At 36.8% G+C, this 17,041-nt stretch overlaps 1 protein-coding gene across 1 annotated transcript in view; it reads right to left on the reverse strand.

Moving 5' to 3' along the window:
* ADCY1 (adenylate cyclase 1) overlaps window positions 1-17,041 on the reverse strand; it is a 146,264-nt gene that overhangs the window by 47,157 nt on the left and 82,066 nt on the right. The window contains exons 5-7 of the mRNA XM_082045793.1: window positions 11,703-11,830; window positions 2,255-2,413; window positions 709-850 (exon numbers count right to left, since the gene is read on the reverse strand). Coding sequence (XP_081901919.1) covers window positions 709-850; window positions 2,255-2,413; window positions 11,703-11,830 — 429 coding nt within the window. The remainder of the gene's footprint in view (window positions 1-708; window positions 851-2,254; window positions 2,414-11,702; window positions 11,831-17,041) is intronic.

Here is a 17,041-nt window from a genome sequence, read left to right on the forward strand (position 1 = left end):
CCTCTGACCTGGATAAAGGGCTTAAGTTGTACAGCTTGGCAACATGGTGGATTTTCCAAACTTCCATGTGATGTTAGTTCAGTGACTGCTGAATTAATTTCATTAACTTCTCTGCTGTGGGCATGACATGTCTGCAAATTCTACTTTTTCTGTGTCTATTCATTGGGGAATCCTCCAGGTCCAGTAAAGGAGCCACCAGTATCACAAGTTGTTGCAGAAAGTGTTAGGAGAGCATGAGTAAAATGGCATGGGTATTCCCACGGGAAAGAAAGAGTAAGGAAAACCAGAAAAAAAATAGCCAACCTGTGAGCATTAACATTCTGAAACACCCTTTTGAAGGGAGAGGGAAGGGAAGAGTGAATTAATTTTTTAGAGGAACATATAATATAATTTCTGGTAGAATAATTACAGAATCTGTATAAACAGTGTTGTTGGTGTTTTTTTTTTTGGGGGGGTGGGGGGTAAAGGGAATAAAAGTTTTATTTTTAAACTTCAAAAGTAAATTGATCACCTTCTCTGTATAGTATTCAAGGTTAGCTATTTTAGCATTCCTGTCTCAGTCAAAATCAAAATATCTAATTTCAAGAGTATTTGAAGAGCCTTTAGAAACAAGAAATACCAGTATTGCCTCTGCTTTTAGAATATCACGGAACAGCTGTTAAACTATGAAAACATATCACAGAATAAGCTAGAATTTGTGGACCTTACCTTCCTACGATGAGATGGCACAATAAAATATGTTTCAATATTATGCTTCTTCAAGAAACTATTTCTTTCATGACCATGTCCTGGTTCTACCTCGTAGTCCCCATTTAGGCACTCTAAGGTGGTCTTTGTAATGTGAACTTTCCTGAAGAGAAAAATTGGATGTTGTTGTTCAAAGCAAAGATACATTATGACCGAGTTGTTACTGAAATACACTCTTGTGCAGAAGATCATAAAGAGGCCAAATTACATGCAAAATCCTATTTTTGATGTAAAAAAAAATTTTTATTTAGTCCTTTCAACTAAATAGAACATTGAAATAATCCTATTACTTCCATTTTCTAAATTTGAGCAGAGTGAACAGAAAGATAACTATTGATTGTCCAAACACCTGCAGATTTGTTGATTTGTAGAAAGTGAAAGTCTACACATCATCTTCTACACTGTGTGGCTTTCTTAAGCATTTACCTAACTGCCTGCTTAGAAAAGCATCTTGCCGTTTGAAAGCTGTGACTTCACACTCCAAATCTCTTTTGTGCATAAAGGAGAAACTTATTTTTCTGCTCCTCTTCACGTCTCTGACTTGTATCTTTTAGCACTCTGTTTCATAGGCAGCTTTCTAATTCAATTTGTTTTGGCAGCATAGCCATCTTTGACACTATTGGTGAGTTTTCTTATCCTGAAAACTTCACATTTTCTCCTGAAAGACCCCTTTTATATGAAATGTCTTCACAGAAGACATCTGAAAAGATACTACTGTTTTCCTCTATTAAATATGTCTTCAGACTTTTTTCATTGGAAAGCCTTAAAGTAATGAACTTACAAAATACACTGCCAAAATTGTGTAAGGTGGACATATGTAACAAACAGAAATTCACTCATCTTAACCACAAAAAATAAGAGGTTCCATTGTCCCCCTGTTCAGCAAATCATGATCTTGTAAAAAACCAACAGAAGATGGTGGGGCCCAGTCCAAATGTGAGTTGCACATAGAAGCACACCCGTGTACCTTTGCAAAAGTGACTGTATGCATTTAAGTTTGGTCCAAGGAGCACTTAGAATTCCAGGATGTGCCCCATGAAATGGCTGTAGGTTTATGTGCTACTGCATCATTTGCACACACATCGTCAATATTTGAGTGCATAAGCAGGTATTTTTTCTATAGCACACTGCTAGTATTGGAAATCTTGCCATGTAAAAGGAGTAAGACACACACCCCCAATATGTGTAGAGGTGCAAGGGTAAAAGTTTCATGAAATAATTAGAGGGTTTTACTTTTATAACACAAAATGGTGAAAACCAAGCATTCCTGCATTCCTAGCATTCCCTCATTCCTACTTTTTATATTTGGCAACCTAACCTTTTATTAACATAAATATCAAGGTAATTTAGAGAATTCCACGGGAGAGACTGTACAATACATTACTGTTATCAAATACAACCCTTCTTATCAATAGCAATTACACTGCAAATGCCTCAAAGAAGGAAATAAATTCTTCAACCATACAGGTTTCTGTTTTTTTTTTCTATGATTCTTTCTCAGACTTACCCAGGCAGTCCTCCAGCTTCCATGACATTAGCTAAAGTCACATCATTTGACCAGACATCATATTGCCATTTTCGGAGACCCAGGACCCCACAAAGCACCCTGCCTGTATGCAATCCAACTCTCATGTTGAGATCAACCTCTGTGGCTTCTGCAACAGATCTGGGATAGACAGCATTAGAATATTAGTCTTTAGACAATGACATTGCTCTTGATTTTCTTTTTCATTCCTTCCCCCAAAATTAACATATATTTATATGTGTATATATATTTTAAAATATATATACACATATATATATATATGTGTATATATATTTTAAAAATCTCAGATGATGTATTGAGGTACTGTTATTTTTCCTTCACTAGTTTCAAAGCCCTGGTTGTAATTCCAAATAAATAATTTTCTTGGTCATATATTAATTATTGTTAAACCAAAATCTCAGTATCTGCAGCACACAGGGTTAAAAATATTTTAAAAGAAGTTATTGTCTCATGTATGTGGTCACAGTTTAGATTTCTGATGTTCTTTAAGTTCATAATTTAATAAAATTTCAGCTCAATGAAAACCTGCTTGGTTAAAAATTAATACTTTTTTTCCCAATTGTCTAAGACTGTCAGTCTTCTTGGGTAAAACTTCTTTAATATTTCATGTTTTCTCTTTTTTTCAACTGATATTTTTTCCTGTTGCTACTGCTAGGAAAGTGTTGCAACTACTAATAATCACACAGAGTTGTGCTGCACCTTCACGGTACACACTGCTAAGCATCATCTCCTATGGTGAAACTGAAAGGGCACAGACATATTTAAATGCTCTTACACTTTCTGCAAATAGAGAAGGCAAATGGGTAAGCAACGACTCCACTCTACTATGTTCTAACTGGTTCAGTTACCCAGTTACAGGAGTATAGGACAAATAAAAGGATAAAACCAATAAATCAGTGCATGAGCAGGAGACGAAGAGTGATTAGAAACACTAATATCTTTCCAAAGCTCCTGCAACAGTGGCACAGAAATCACCTGCAACTATGGATTTGTACCTGTAAATTAAAACTAACCTTCAGAGATTTTAATTGTGTAGCTGGAAAAGGAGGAATTAATTGGCAAAGTCATTATTAAAAGCATTTTTTATTTTGGTGCCACAGTAAGGAAGGATTCCTCATTTCTGTGGATGCAGGACATGCTATGACTTCCACTCTACGCAATTTATGAATACTGAAAAGGAGCCTTGAAGTCTTACACATTACCTGCAGAGATAACACTGCATAAATCTTTGCAGCTTTTTCTGTTACAGAGACACCTGTCATTCCCCAGTTGAGTTGTAGTGCAAAAGGACATAATATTGGTGAATAAATGAAACTGACTAATCAGCGTAAGACTTTATTTTCATCAGGTTTTTAAATTAAAAGTTTCCAATGCATTTAATAAAAAAAGACCTTAAATTGAGGCTCTGGCTGTAATTTTCACTTGATCTCATTTGACAAATATATTTTTTAGAGTTCATCCAGCTACACTGGATTTGGCAGAAACATCTTTAGGAAGACTTTTCAACTATTTCAGGAGCAGTCACTGTGTCTCTTGTATCATCGTACTTGTTTAAATACAATTAATGGAAAGGGCATCACAGGTCAGGATGGGGAGTAAGCAGCACAAGACACTTAGCCTCAATATAAGTAGGGAACTCTGCAGCCTTGAAGTGCTGAAGTATAAACCATGTCAGCCATCACTAATGTGAGTAACATGGAGATCTCTTTTCTCCCCATAGACGTAGGCATACCACATTTTTCAGTTGTATTTTATGCAACAGCATATAAAGGCTTATGCACAGCTTTCTGAAAGATTAATTATTTCCTTGTCCTATTTCTGCTCACTGCAAGTCAGCTTTCCTTTATTCAGTATCTGTTCTCATTAAAGCCTCAAAAAAGACTTCAAGGAGTCATAAAAGGACTCAGATGTTACAGGACTTATTGTGTACACTGTCTGCTTGACAAAGCCTTCAGGAAATGAAAGGAACTAATAATATAAGTCACCTAATGATAACTTAACCTTTGTATCTTCACCTGTGCATGTGTATTGTGCCATTAACAGACTGACCTTACACCAAGATCATGCCCTGCAGGGCAAAGCCCTTCAGGATTACATCTTGCTTGCCTGTCTATATTCTCCTGCAAAACTAAGTAATATTAGGTTGGTGCAAAAGTAATTGCAGTTTTGGATCGTCAATTTTAAATCATTATATCTAGTTTCAAATACATCTTCATAAATCAAAATAGGAACCATTACAATCAAGACATTTTTGACAATGAGAAATAAGTTTGTTTATTTCTGTAGAGTAAAAATCTGTGCTTCGGGATTCGATGAACTCTTGGAAAGCATTTTCTCCATCCTGTGGGTTGTGGAAGCCTTTTCCATGCAAAAAGTTGTCGAGATGCTTGAAGAAGTGGTAGTGGGTTGGCAAGAGGTCAGGTGAATGTGGTGGATGAAAAAAAACTTCATAGCCCAATTTGCTCAACTTTTAAACATTGGTTGTGCAATGTGTGGTCGGGTGTTGTCATGGAGAAGAAACGAGCCCTTTCTGTTGACCAACGCTAGCTGCAGGCATTGCAATTCTCAGTGCATCTTATTGATTTGCTGAGCAGACTTCTCGGATGTAATGATTCCGCCAGGATCGAGAAAGCTGTAGCGGGTAAGACTGGCAGCAGACCACCAGTGACCATGACCTTTCTTTGGTGCAAGTTTGGCTTTGGGAAGTGCTTTGGAGGTTCTTCTCAGTCCAACCACTGAGCTGGTGGTCACCAGTTGTCATATAAAATCCACTTTCCGTTGCACATCACAATCCAATTGAGAAATGGTTCATTGTTGTTGCGTAGAATAAGAGAAGATGGCACTTCAAAATGACAATGCTTTGGATTTTTGGTCAGCTCATGAGTCACCCACTTTTCAAGCTTTTTCACCTTTCCCATTTGCTTCAAATACCGAATGACTGCAGAATGGTTAATGTTGAGTTCTTCAGGAGCTTCTCATGTAGTTGTAAGAGGATCAGCTTTGATGATTACTCTCAATTGGTTGTCAACTTCCGATGGTCGGCCACTACACTACTCTTCTTCAAGGCTTTTGTCTCCGTTGCGAACCATCACTGCACTGTATGTTTGTTAGCAGCTCCTGGGCCAACTGCATTGTTGATGTTGCAAGTTGTCTTCACTGCTTTATGACCCATTTTGAACTCAAATAAGAGAATTTCTCAAATTTGCTTTTTGACTAATATAATTTCCATAGTCTAAAGTAAATTTCAAATAAACAGCAAGTAAGAAGTCAGCATCAAAAAAAAAAAAAAAAGCGAGAAAAGTGCATTCAAATTATGTATAGAATAACCACATTTGTTTAAGAATGTATTCCAATATCAAATGGCAAATTTCAACTATGTAAAAACCACAATTACTTTTGCACAAACCTAGTAGTGAATTATCTTCTTTGGAGAACATGCAAGTGCATGAGTTTCTCTGTTCACAAATTAATGTAATATTTTTCAGATTTAAAACAGTACATAAAACCTCTGGCTAAATCTAAGTGGAAAGACAGTGGAATTCAAACATTGATAAAGACCACTGTAGACCTTTGACTTTGCCTTTTCCCAGCCTGCTTGAGGGGGAAATTTCATCTGCTTTTAGAAATCTGAATAGCAAAATGAGAAGTGAGCAGAGAAATACAACATGGCTGATCAGACTCCTTGTTAAACAGGCTGGACTGTATAACGTACCAACAAAACATAAAGCAGAATCTGAAAACACTTCATGTTTTGAACAAAAGTTTTCCAGAAGTAGTCACTTAGTAAAAAATCCAAATGAGAAAGCATTTCTACATTTTCCCCAGAAACTACAGTGTTTTTCAGGGGTGCTTTCACCACTATTGAATTTGAGTAGGAAAAAAAAGCTCATGAGCAGTTCACTAAACTTTTTGAATTTACCTTTAAGACCTGTGTGCCCTTTATGCAGTTAATTTCCATAAATATACCCTACTAAACTATCAAAAATTAGGAATGTTAAGTAACAGATAAAGAATAAAGGCAATTAAGTTTTGTTGTTTGAAAACCTTTTCTGCATGCTTTCACAGTACATTGCTCATCCAGAGCATTGCAGCAGAGAGCTAGGGCAGAGACCCTGAGCTGTGGCAGTCTGATGGCTTCATTGGTCAAGAGGCTCACTTTAACAGAGGTGCAAGCTGACTAAGCTTTCATGAATGGTAGACAGATTTCTCCATTTCTGAAAAATGCAGTTGCTGGTTCTCCCAGAATTCAAGGTCAACTCACTCCTGCCAGTCCAAACTTTCTCAGGCCCCAGACCTCCAGAGGACCAGAGCAAAAGCAACAACAGTGTTGACATCAGGAAAGTTAATGCTTCTGTCTTCTTCCTCAGACAAAAGATCATATTTGACATTTCAGCTGGGCTTCCTCAAACCGGCTGCTGTAGTTTCTCTCCCTTCTTTAGTGCCTTTGGTGAGACAATGACCAAACCCATAGGAAGGAGACAATTCAAGCATCAACCTCCACAATGCCCCATGGAACCAACCAGCAACACAATGTGCAGATGCAAAATAAGCCCAACTTCCATCTGTTACTGGAGGAGTAATTCATATTAGATGGAGTCATCCGTATGAGATAAACTCACCTATGTGATACAAAGAAAAGCTGATAGACCCCATTGTGGTGCCCAGATTTCAAGAAGCACAGGTTCATGGACACTTTTCTTCAGACCTCTTCAAATCCCCCAGGGAATAGGATACATTCAATCCAGGGGTCCAGACAAGACCTCTTCTAAAGTAATCCTTTCCCTCCCCCCCCCCGTTATATGTATAGGTTAAACTGAAGTAGTCAGCTCCTGTGATCTACAAATGTGCTCCTACTGTGCCATGTTATCTGCTAACGTAGACATCACTAGTGATGCGGCTATTGGTGCAACTCCCTCTGAGTCACTACTAAAATGGCATCCTAGTAATATGTAGTAAGGAATATAATGAAAATGTACCGTTTATGTGACAACATGAATGACTACAGGATCCTATTACACTTTTGATAAGTTTGTGAATGTTAACCCAAATATTTTGTTCCAGTCCCAAATCTAGTATTTATATCCTGTTCACCCAGATTCCCTCCTCATTTCCAATTGGAAACATTACAGTTTGCTTCTTGCCCTATGGCATTATTGAATGCATTTAAATAACTCCTTCGTTTCATCCCATTTAATCTCCTATGAGGTTACATTTCTGGACTAAGCCAAAGCACTGTTTAATATAATTTATGTCAGTTGATGAAGTGCTCTGTAAAGAAAGACAAGCTATGGCTAAGAAAGTGTAAAATTGCCCCTGTAACACTAGCTTACTCTAGCCAGTTTATGGGAGAGAGAGAGGGAAGAGCTTGGGCAGCTGGGTAAAACTTTTCTACATGGCAATTAGGTAACAAATATATCTATTTAGAAGGCAAAATACTGTAGTAAATAGAGTGGAACCTTCAAGTGTGGCAAGCAATTTAAGTAAGAAGAAGACCCTGCTCGGCCTAACACATTGTTCAAAATCAAGGTGAGGACAACATCTGCCACATTAGAGTAACATCTGGCACATTAGAGACACTAACGAACATGACATTATATTACTAACAAAAATATGACACTTAAAACTTAAAACTCACCTGATGAAAGCAACATCGGTGGTATCCAATACTTTACTTCCACTTAAATATTGCCATGATGGCTTAAGTGACTCTGAAGCAGAACAAAAACCTGACCTGTACTGACACATTGACAAAAAACTCATTGGCAGCAGAATTTTTTTTGCATAGGAAAAGAATATAACACTATCTGTTTTGTTGGGGTGTTTTTTAGAAAAAAAATCCTCCCGTAATGGTTCTGGTCTGACTTTAACTGTGTCCTTGAAAAAAATACTTTGTAGAAGGCAGATGAAACTCTGAACATTTTAAGTATTTTATAATGTTATTTGAAAATTACCTTGAAGATCTCAATCAAAAAGTAATGAGACAACATTCTCAGATGATACTTATATGCAGCACCATACTCCAGGATATTTAAGTAACGGTTATATGGAATATGAAGAGCATAGAAAGCATCCATTTGTGATTTCACTGATTCTAATGTTATAATGAGTTTATATATTTGAGTTCAGGGCCACAAAAATTATCAGAGGGGTGGAACACCTCTCCTATGAGGACTGGCTGAGAGAACTGGAGTTGTTCAGCCAGCAGAAGAGAAGGTTCTGGGGAGACCTTATTGCAGCTTTTCAGTACTTCCAAGGAGCCATAAGAAAGATGAGGACAGACTTTTTAGCAGGGCTTGTTGCAATAAGACAAAGGACTAAAGGACTAAACTAAAAGAGGGGAGATTCAGGCTAGACATGAACAAGAATTTTTTTTACAGTGAGGGTGGGGACACTGAAACAGGTTGCCCAGAGATGTGATAGATGTCCCATCCATGGGGATTCAATAATCACATATGATTCTATAATTCTATGCATAATCATATGAATAGAAGATAAAATATTGCATTCCAACTTCACCGACATAAGCTCTTCACTTCTCCCTTTCATTTGCTCTACATATTTTCAAATAAATTATTTTGAGGAATCCACCTACTAACTTTGGTTTTTGTGAAGGAATGAACAGCTTTTTTCCTAATATTCAGCAGAATCTATTTCCTGATTTGGACATTTTTGTGCAGTTGGCACATGCTTCTGTCAACAAAAGAACCTCACCCAGAATCCACCAATAGCTGAACAGGCGATGCTCCACTTGCAGTAAAAGAAAAAATAGTACTGCCATCCACGGCTAGGGTACTTGTCATGCACCATCTTCCTGTTTCCTAACGTAAGAAGAACAGGTGCATTCATTTCACTAAAATAAACAATATGCATTGAACATGGATCTTACAGTCCTTACTCGCTCTATTAATTCCTCATGGAAAAAAAAAAAATGGGATTAATTAATTCTGCATATGTACAAAGGATGCAAAATAGGTCTCTAGCCATTCAACAACCCTAAATAAATCTGGCACTCTCTTACAACCTTGTGTCTTCTCCATCTTGCTCTCTCACCATGCTCTAGCCACTGACTATACTAAAAACTTACAATTTATGAATTCTTCAAAAAACAAAATGCTGAAATTGTCAGTTATCTTCTACTACAACATCTGACTAAACATGTCTAGATAACAGACTATAGTCCATCCATTTGGAATCAGAGTTGCTGGCATTGAAAGGGGCCTCTGGGTCAGAGGAGACTTCTCTGGTCAGAGGAGAATGTTGCCCAGGACTACATCCAGCTGAGTTTTAAATCTTTCCAAAGATGCAAACTGCACAACCCTTCATTGCAACCTCTCCAGTATGGGACCACCTCCGCATAAAATAACAACAACAACAACAACAACAACAATCTATATTTAAATTGAATTTCTTGTATTTCAGTTTGTACCTGTTTCCTCTTGTCCTGACACTGGAAACCACTGAGAAAAGTTTAGCTTTGTCTTTTTTACGCCCTCTCATCAGATATTCGTTTGCATTCATAAAATTCTCCCTGAGCTTTCTCTTCTCAAGGCTGAACAGTCCCAGTTCATTCCTTCCTTTTTAATTCAACTCCTTTTTTAAGTTTACATTATCATGACAGCAGCCAAAAAATGATAACATAAAAAGGGAACATGTTTAATGTCTAGTATTAATAAAATTGAAACATTCAAAAAAGGAAAATTCAGACAGTTATATCACTACCTTATTTGTGTACTTGAAACACAGCACAACATTTAAAGATTAACGCTAGATTTAGAAGAGAATGAGAGTTTTCCAGGGAATTAGTAAAAACAAAACACTTAGGAAAATGTGTACAAGGCCTGTATATGTAACTATGCTTCCAAAGGCCAAGGCTTCCTAATCAATGGAGTATCCATATATCGCTGGAAGAATGCACAGATGTATAGTCTGCAGATTTAGGATATTCTTTCAGGATTTTATAGTATCATTTATTATAATAGATTACAAAGTCTAGCTATCAATTTTACAAAGTTTACAATGATGATGAACTTGCATTGAATGACAGGGAGAATATGTATTCATTTGCCCATCTCTTTATACTTTGAGAGATTTTATAAATGAACTTATAAATAAAAACACATGGATTGAGCTAGAAATGACAAGCAGCCTTCAATTGCTTTAAGTTCTCTCATTTTTTTCTATGCTTTCAAGTCCTCTGTAAAGAAAGCTCAGTGAATCCAGGGTCAAAGAAAAGTTTAAGGTTGATATCAAACAACAAAAATGTGTGGTCATGTCCATGTTCCCCTAAGGCATTAGCAGGGTTTGAACCACTAGCCATTACTTCCAGAGAGATAAACCTTTCTTGAGCAAAACTTACAGTGAACTCTGTGAGAGGATCAAAATACACTCTTCTACAAAAACAAGACTCTCCAGAAAAAAAGTATAAATTTGATTTGGAAAAACAACTTCTTTTTTGTATATTTGTGCATAAATACCCTCACATGCAAATGGAAGACATAAAATATAAGATGTAGTAAAAACTTTATTAGGAAAAGAAAGAAGGTGAAATGTTCCAAACAAAAAATGCATAATTTGAACTGGTAAACCTTATGTTTGCTTATTTGATATATTTTTCTTTATTTAATTGTTTACTATTAATTTTTAAATTTAGATTGGACTGTGGTCGATTCACCTTCACAGAGAAGGCAGGTCTTCTCTGTATACAATGCACAACTCAGCAATTAAGTGAGCGGAAGCAGAACCTTGAGTCAACTCCATATTCCCAACAGTCCAGCAGACAACAGAGAGAAAGAATAACTGGCTCACTCTCTCACATTCACATTTTTCACCTTGATAAAATAATGATCAATGCAGAGCTCTCAAGCATAAAAAAAATATTTTGATCAGTAAAGTGAATTTCACATTACATTTCTGAAAAGCAAAATAAATTCAAGGATTAAACATAACATACAGAAATGACCACCAAAACAACCAACAAGCTATCATTTTGAGAATACAAACACATATACAAAATGCATACATTAGGACTGGCTTTGAATTTATGTACTGGTGTGCAAAACAAGTGGTGTTTATTGCTGTAAAACAAGAAATTGAACTCCTTTCTTTGTAGCAAATGGCAATACGAATATTTCATTATTTCCCAGTATATTTCTGTTCCCTCGTAAGTACATTTATGTGACTCTGCATACTCATATTTGTGCACTTTTTCCTCACAGTGATTAAATGGAGTGGAAAATTGATGTCTAGAATGACCCCTCCTAAAATCAGTATCCTGTGACCTGAATGTAGCAGTGTGAATTGCTAGGTGGGCAGTGCTAGCAGACATTGGTGTTTTTCTGAGAACACACCTCCTGAATACCACATAGAAGATGTAGCGCTCCTGTCTGGGTTCACTGTGCACAGTACTTACGTGATGGTGTCAATCATATCTAGTCCCATTTCAACACAGCAGTGGGCATGATCTGTTTTGGGCTGGGTCAATCCTGATACACAGTAGTAACAGTCTCCTAGGATTTTTATTCTTCTGCAGTGGTTTTCCTTTAATAAAAACAGAATGGGAAAAGTTTTACAATTCAAATAAACATTCCAATATTTAGAAGATAAATTTTTCTCCAATACTATGCAATCATTGAGGGAATCTTCTTGTGGTCAAATGAAGTAATCACACTTGCAGATCAGAAGATGCAGTCAGTTTGCATTACCATTGAATTTATCTCCTGTTTGCATACAGTTTAACTTCTACAGCCAAAGACATCGGGATAAATCCCTCCTATTTTGAAAAACCTATGATGGCATGTCATGATTGCTACATCTATCTGAGCAGAAAGTTCATTTATAAACAAAGAGCACATAACAAAAGGCCTTTAACAAAGCTGTGCCGTTAACTAACAAACTATGAGGAAACATGACAAGATGATAGTATTCCTTGCAGCTAGACTATGGGGACTTGTACCCATTCAGAGTATGGCACAGAAAATTAAATAACCTGATTTAATGAATCCAACTTTAACAGCTGGGACTATATCAGTAAGAGCCATGCAAAATCAGCATTGTGAATATAATGAGACAGGATTAACAAAAATCTGTTTCCTTCCCCAGCAGTGTAGACTTGACTTCAGTGGCACAGAAAGGAAGAAAGGAAAAAAAAAAAAAAAAGAGAGAGGGCTGTGGTGGGAAAATTTAAAATTTCTGCAAAAGAAGTGACCTAATCATACTGGTCTTATACAGGCACATATTCTCATCCTGTCTCCTGTCTACAAGAATCAAAACCTTCCAGAGTTGACCACACTCTCCACATTATTAACCATATTCCAGCTCAAAAGTGATGGCTATGTCTACAGCAATCCCATTCTCTGACATGTCAGACACCAGCATTTGGGGCTGGTTTTTACACTCTTTTTCAGCTGTAGACATTACTACACCTGTCGTCTTTAGAACTGTTTCTGAGTATTGAACAAATATTATAAAATGAGAATTATCTCTATTCAGGCATGGAAGAAGGCGTGCTAACACTGGAAAAATGGGTTTATCTATTTGTCTACTTGTTTTTATAAATTAAGCAGTAAATTCAGATCTTGAATCAAAGAAGAGAACAATCCTTTTGGCTATGCTTAAGTAGTAGAAAAGACTTTTCTAAGAGTGACTACTGAATATATCTTCTGCAGTACAGCAGGATTTAAAATATACTGCCATTTATCATTGCTAAGATATATTTTAATCAAGCATAATTATTCTAGAAGCATTATTACTGGGGCCTTAAAATATTCCCACAGCCTACAGTCACAAATGCCTCACCAATTTTGCTTAGAGTTTTAATTGTGTGCTTTGAGATCCTTGGCTAAATGGTATTATATTAATAAAATCATTATTGATGTACACAAAATAATATGCAGAGCTCCAAATCTATCCTGACACAAAACACACCTTCCAAATCAAGGTTTTCGGACAAAAACGACTAAGTTTTTTAATAGAAAGCCCCAAATTTTTTAGTAGAAGCCACTAAATTATATTGCCAAAATAAGCCATTAAAAAAAAAAAAGTCAAATCTTAAAGCAGTAAAGGGTACTAAGTAGTTAAAGCTGGAACTCACTTTCCAAAATGAATCCAGTTTTGACTCACACCTTACAATCCTCTATAAAGCCCTTTTCATCTTCAAATTTCATGTGCATGATCTGTGGCCAGGCAATGGCTATTTGACCCAGTTAAAAGTTATTCAGAAAAGCCTTTTCAGTAACCTGGGCTTGACAATACAACTGATCAGTGTTCCTATTCAGTGTCTACCTCCAAAATGGCTCATTTCTAATGACTTAGTTTTCTTAGAGAGCTTCCTGTGCTATAAAGCAGTGCTGCACATTTTATAACAGGATACATAAAATTACTGTCAGATTGTCACAGAAAAGCTAGCAGTCTGGTAGATAGATTAAGAAAGGAAAAACAAACAAACAAAAACATAAAAAAGCTTGATCCATTACCACTTTTTCAAGTCAGTTTATTACTTGTGCAGGAGAAAAATAAAAGAAAATAAGGGCTACAGCATTTTCTAGAGAGAGATAATTTAAATGGAGGACATATGCCTAAATCACCTGCTGTTTTTGAAACCACCACTCTGTTCCTTATCAGATGTATCCTCACTGTCCTTATTTATAACAATCAATTAATATACAGTAATATCTAGAAAAAAAAGTTTGTTTTCTTTTTCTTGACATGTGAAGCAGACTTCCAGGAAGGAGACAGTGCAGCTTTGTAATAGCAATCTTTTTAAGGATTGATATGCAAATTAACAAAACAAACCCTTTCCCTCTCTTTGTTTTGTTTCCTCAGCAACTTCCAAAGAAGCCCTCGACACAGCAATATTTTTCACATTTGTGACAGTGATGAATTCAAGTGTGATAGTTACAAATTCCAGTCACAGTATACAAGCAACGCCTGTTTAGTAACAGCTGATTATTTGGTTTTATGAACATGATAAAAAGCACCAGAGATTGCTAGCACTGCATCAGCCAGGCAGCTTCCCCACCTGCAGTTCCTTACTGAGATTTTTCCAAGCGGATCTGCAGAATTCTCTCTGGCACAACTGTCAGTCACAGGGTTTGTCAGTGTGAAGTGGAGGCCCAGCTGGGAAAGCAGAGAATACTTCAAAGTTGCTAAGTGCTTTCTTTACACTTTCAGACAAGCACTTTATAAAGAATTTGATTCTACCTATGTGTTAGGTAGAATGGGGAGGGCCTTCTGTTTCAAACAACTCTGGGTTTTTGTTGTTGTAGGGTTTGGTTTTTTTTGTTTGTTTTTTTTTTTTTGTTTGTTTTCTGTTTTTTGTTTTGTTGTTGTCGTTTTGTTTTGGTTTGGTTTTTTAAATGTATTCTGCAGATAGAGTGAAGTCTGCCAACTTAGACAGCAAAACTGGAAATTTGCACCATTATCTCCATATTACCGTACTATACAAATCAAATAATGTTTAGTATACTCAGGATGAGGGTTCTTTTTTTAATAAAAAATAAAGTGAAAATAATTTTATCAAAAAAAGTTGTCTCAAAGAAATAACAAAGTGTAAGGAGCTTGAAGACCTCTCACAGCTAGGTGTTCTCTTGAACAGAGGGACTGTACTGCACAAATGTAAAGTCTTTTAAAGGAAGATCTTCCTCAGATGTCAGATTGCAACAATTCTTACTGTTTCTGCTGGATTTTTTTTTAATAGACTATCCAAGCTAAGTATTTGTTACATAAATAGATCCAAAGTCAGGGATGCTCAGCACCTTATTTTTGTTTCTTGTAACACTGTCTGGTAGGAGAAGAGCCTCTTTAAAGCTTTTATTTATTTTAGAGATGGCAGATGCTAATCCAGGAAAGAGTCCCTGCTCTGTTGCCTGTCATTGAAACAATCTAGGTATTTCTACATATTCATGTGTCTTCATGATATGTGAGTACCTATGAAAGTGAGCCAAAAAGGAAGGTCAGCCGTAAAACAATTTTAAAAGCTAAACACTGAACTTCTCTCTCTCATAAGTCCACTAACTGCAGTGGAATTACACCAAGGGTGATTCTGACTCTGTTTGACTTAATTACAATATCTTTTATGTTTATTGTACACATCCATTTATTTTTCTGCAAGCCTGCTAGCAACCTAATTTGCAGGTGTTCTCTTCAGACTTTTACTATCCTACCCTCCTGGGATCACAGTCTATGAGTAGGAGGGATTTTATTTATCCATAAGTTAGAAAGACACTTTTTTTACTGTTCCTACTAATAAAAACTGCATCAGCTAAGGTACACAATAAAGATTCTTTACCATATTCAGACAATTTGGATTTAGTTATGATGTGCAGAGTAAGAGAAAATATTAATAAGGACTACAAAAAGATGCAACTCGAACCCTACCAGTCTTACACTTTTCTAGAATGCTCTTGGATGTGAGCAGTAGTAACATTTAGTTTTGTTTAGGCTAGAAAAATGTGAACAGGAGTTTGGTCACTACCTATGATGCTTACTGGTTGCAAAGTTAGACTGTAAAAAAATTTAAAAAAAAAGACAAAAAAGATAAAACCAAAACCTGGACATGTCCAGGTTCAGCTGCTTATATGTTGAGGTAAAAGTGAGGAGATTTATTAGGCCTGGACTTACACTGAAGGCTTTACTTTGTCAGGGGAAGGCTTTGGCATCCTCACCAAACCTCAGACTTCAACATTAGTGACATGTCTGGATATTGCCCCTGCACAGCTTCAAATTAGTACAAATTAGCACTGCATGAAGCAGAGGAGTGGCAGGAGGTGCACTGGTAGCACAGTGAACAGCTCTTGATCTCAAAAACCCTTCATGCCCCCTTCATCCATTCACTGTCTGAAACTGTTTGTGGAGTAAAAAACATTACCTGGCTCCCTAAAAAAAAAAAAAAAAAAAAAAGTGTTAGCTCAATGTTTTCTTCACACATTGAAGAGAAGTGTTGGGTAAAGGGAAAGCATCCAAATGCAAATCTCTGATGGCTCAGTTTTCACTGAGAGTAGACTTAATTCTAGGGGGACAGTGGTGAACTATGAGGGTTGAAGAAGGAATATACAACACTCTCCTGGCCCTGTCACTGCTGTCAAGATCCTCAGATCCTCATCACTGGAGCCAGGCAGTGCCACAGAGGGGCATCGTCACCCTCCTTTACAGGAGTTCAATGAGACAAAAGGAAGATCACAGTGACCCTGAGGAAAGGACCCGTCACAGAAATACTTTCATGTTGTTCTTCTTGTTTTCCTTTCTTGGTTTATCAGTCATTTTGGTTTGGAAAGCCCCATTCCAACAGCTTCCTCTGAGCAGCCTGCTGTGCTCAGAGCTGAAATGTTTGTATCAGGCAGGCAGTTTATATTAATCAGCATGACATCATCGGTTTAGGGGAAGTACACTAACTTATACCAGCTGTCCCTCTAATCCTCAGGGATCCAAGCCATGATTCAGTAATCCAGGTTAATAACATGACAGTTATTTTATTCTTAGTTATTACAGTATAAAATGACTATTTGGGGAAAAAATGTGATAGCAATAAAATGCATTCCTTATTTATCTCTCTTTACAAACCCAGAACTTCATTCTACTTTGTCCTGAGTTTGGCTGTGATAGAGTTAATTTTCACAGCAAGCTGGGAGCCAGGACACAGCCAGGACAGCAGACCCAAACTAGCCAAAGGGATATTCAATACCATATAACATTATGCTCAGTATACAAACAATCTCAATAGAAAATTGGCATAGAAAGCTTCGAATCACTCTA

This window comes from Streptopelia decaocto (genome assembly GCF_964273445.1).
Source record: "Streptopelia decaocto genome assembly, chromosome: 2".
In the NCBI taxonomy this organism is placed as follows: domain Eukaryota; kingdom Metazoa; phylum Chordata; class Aves; order Columbiformes; family Columbidae; genus Streptopelia; species Streptopelia decaocto.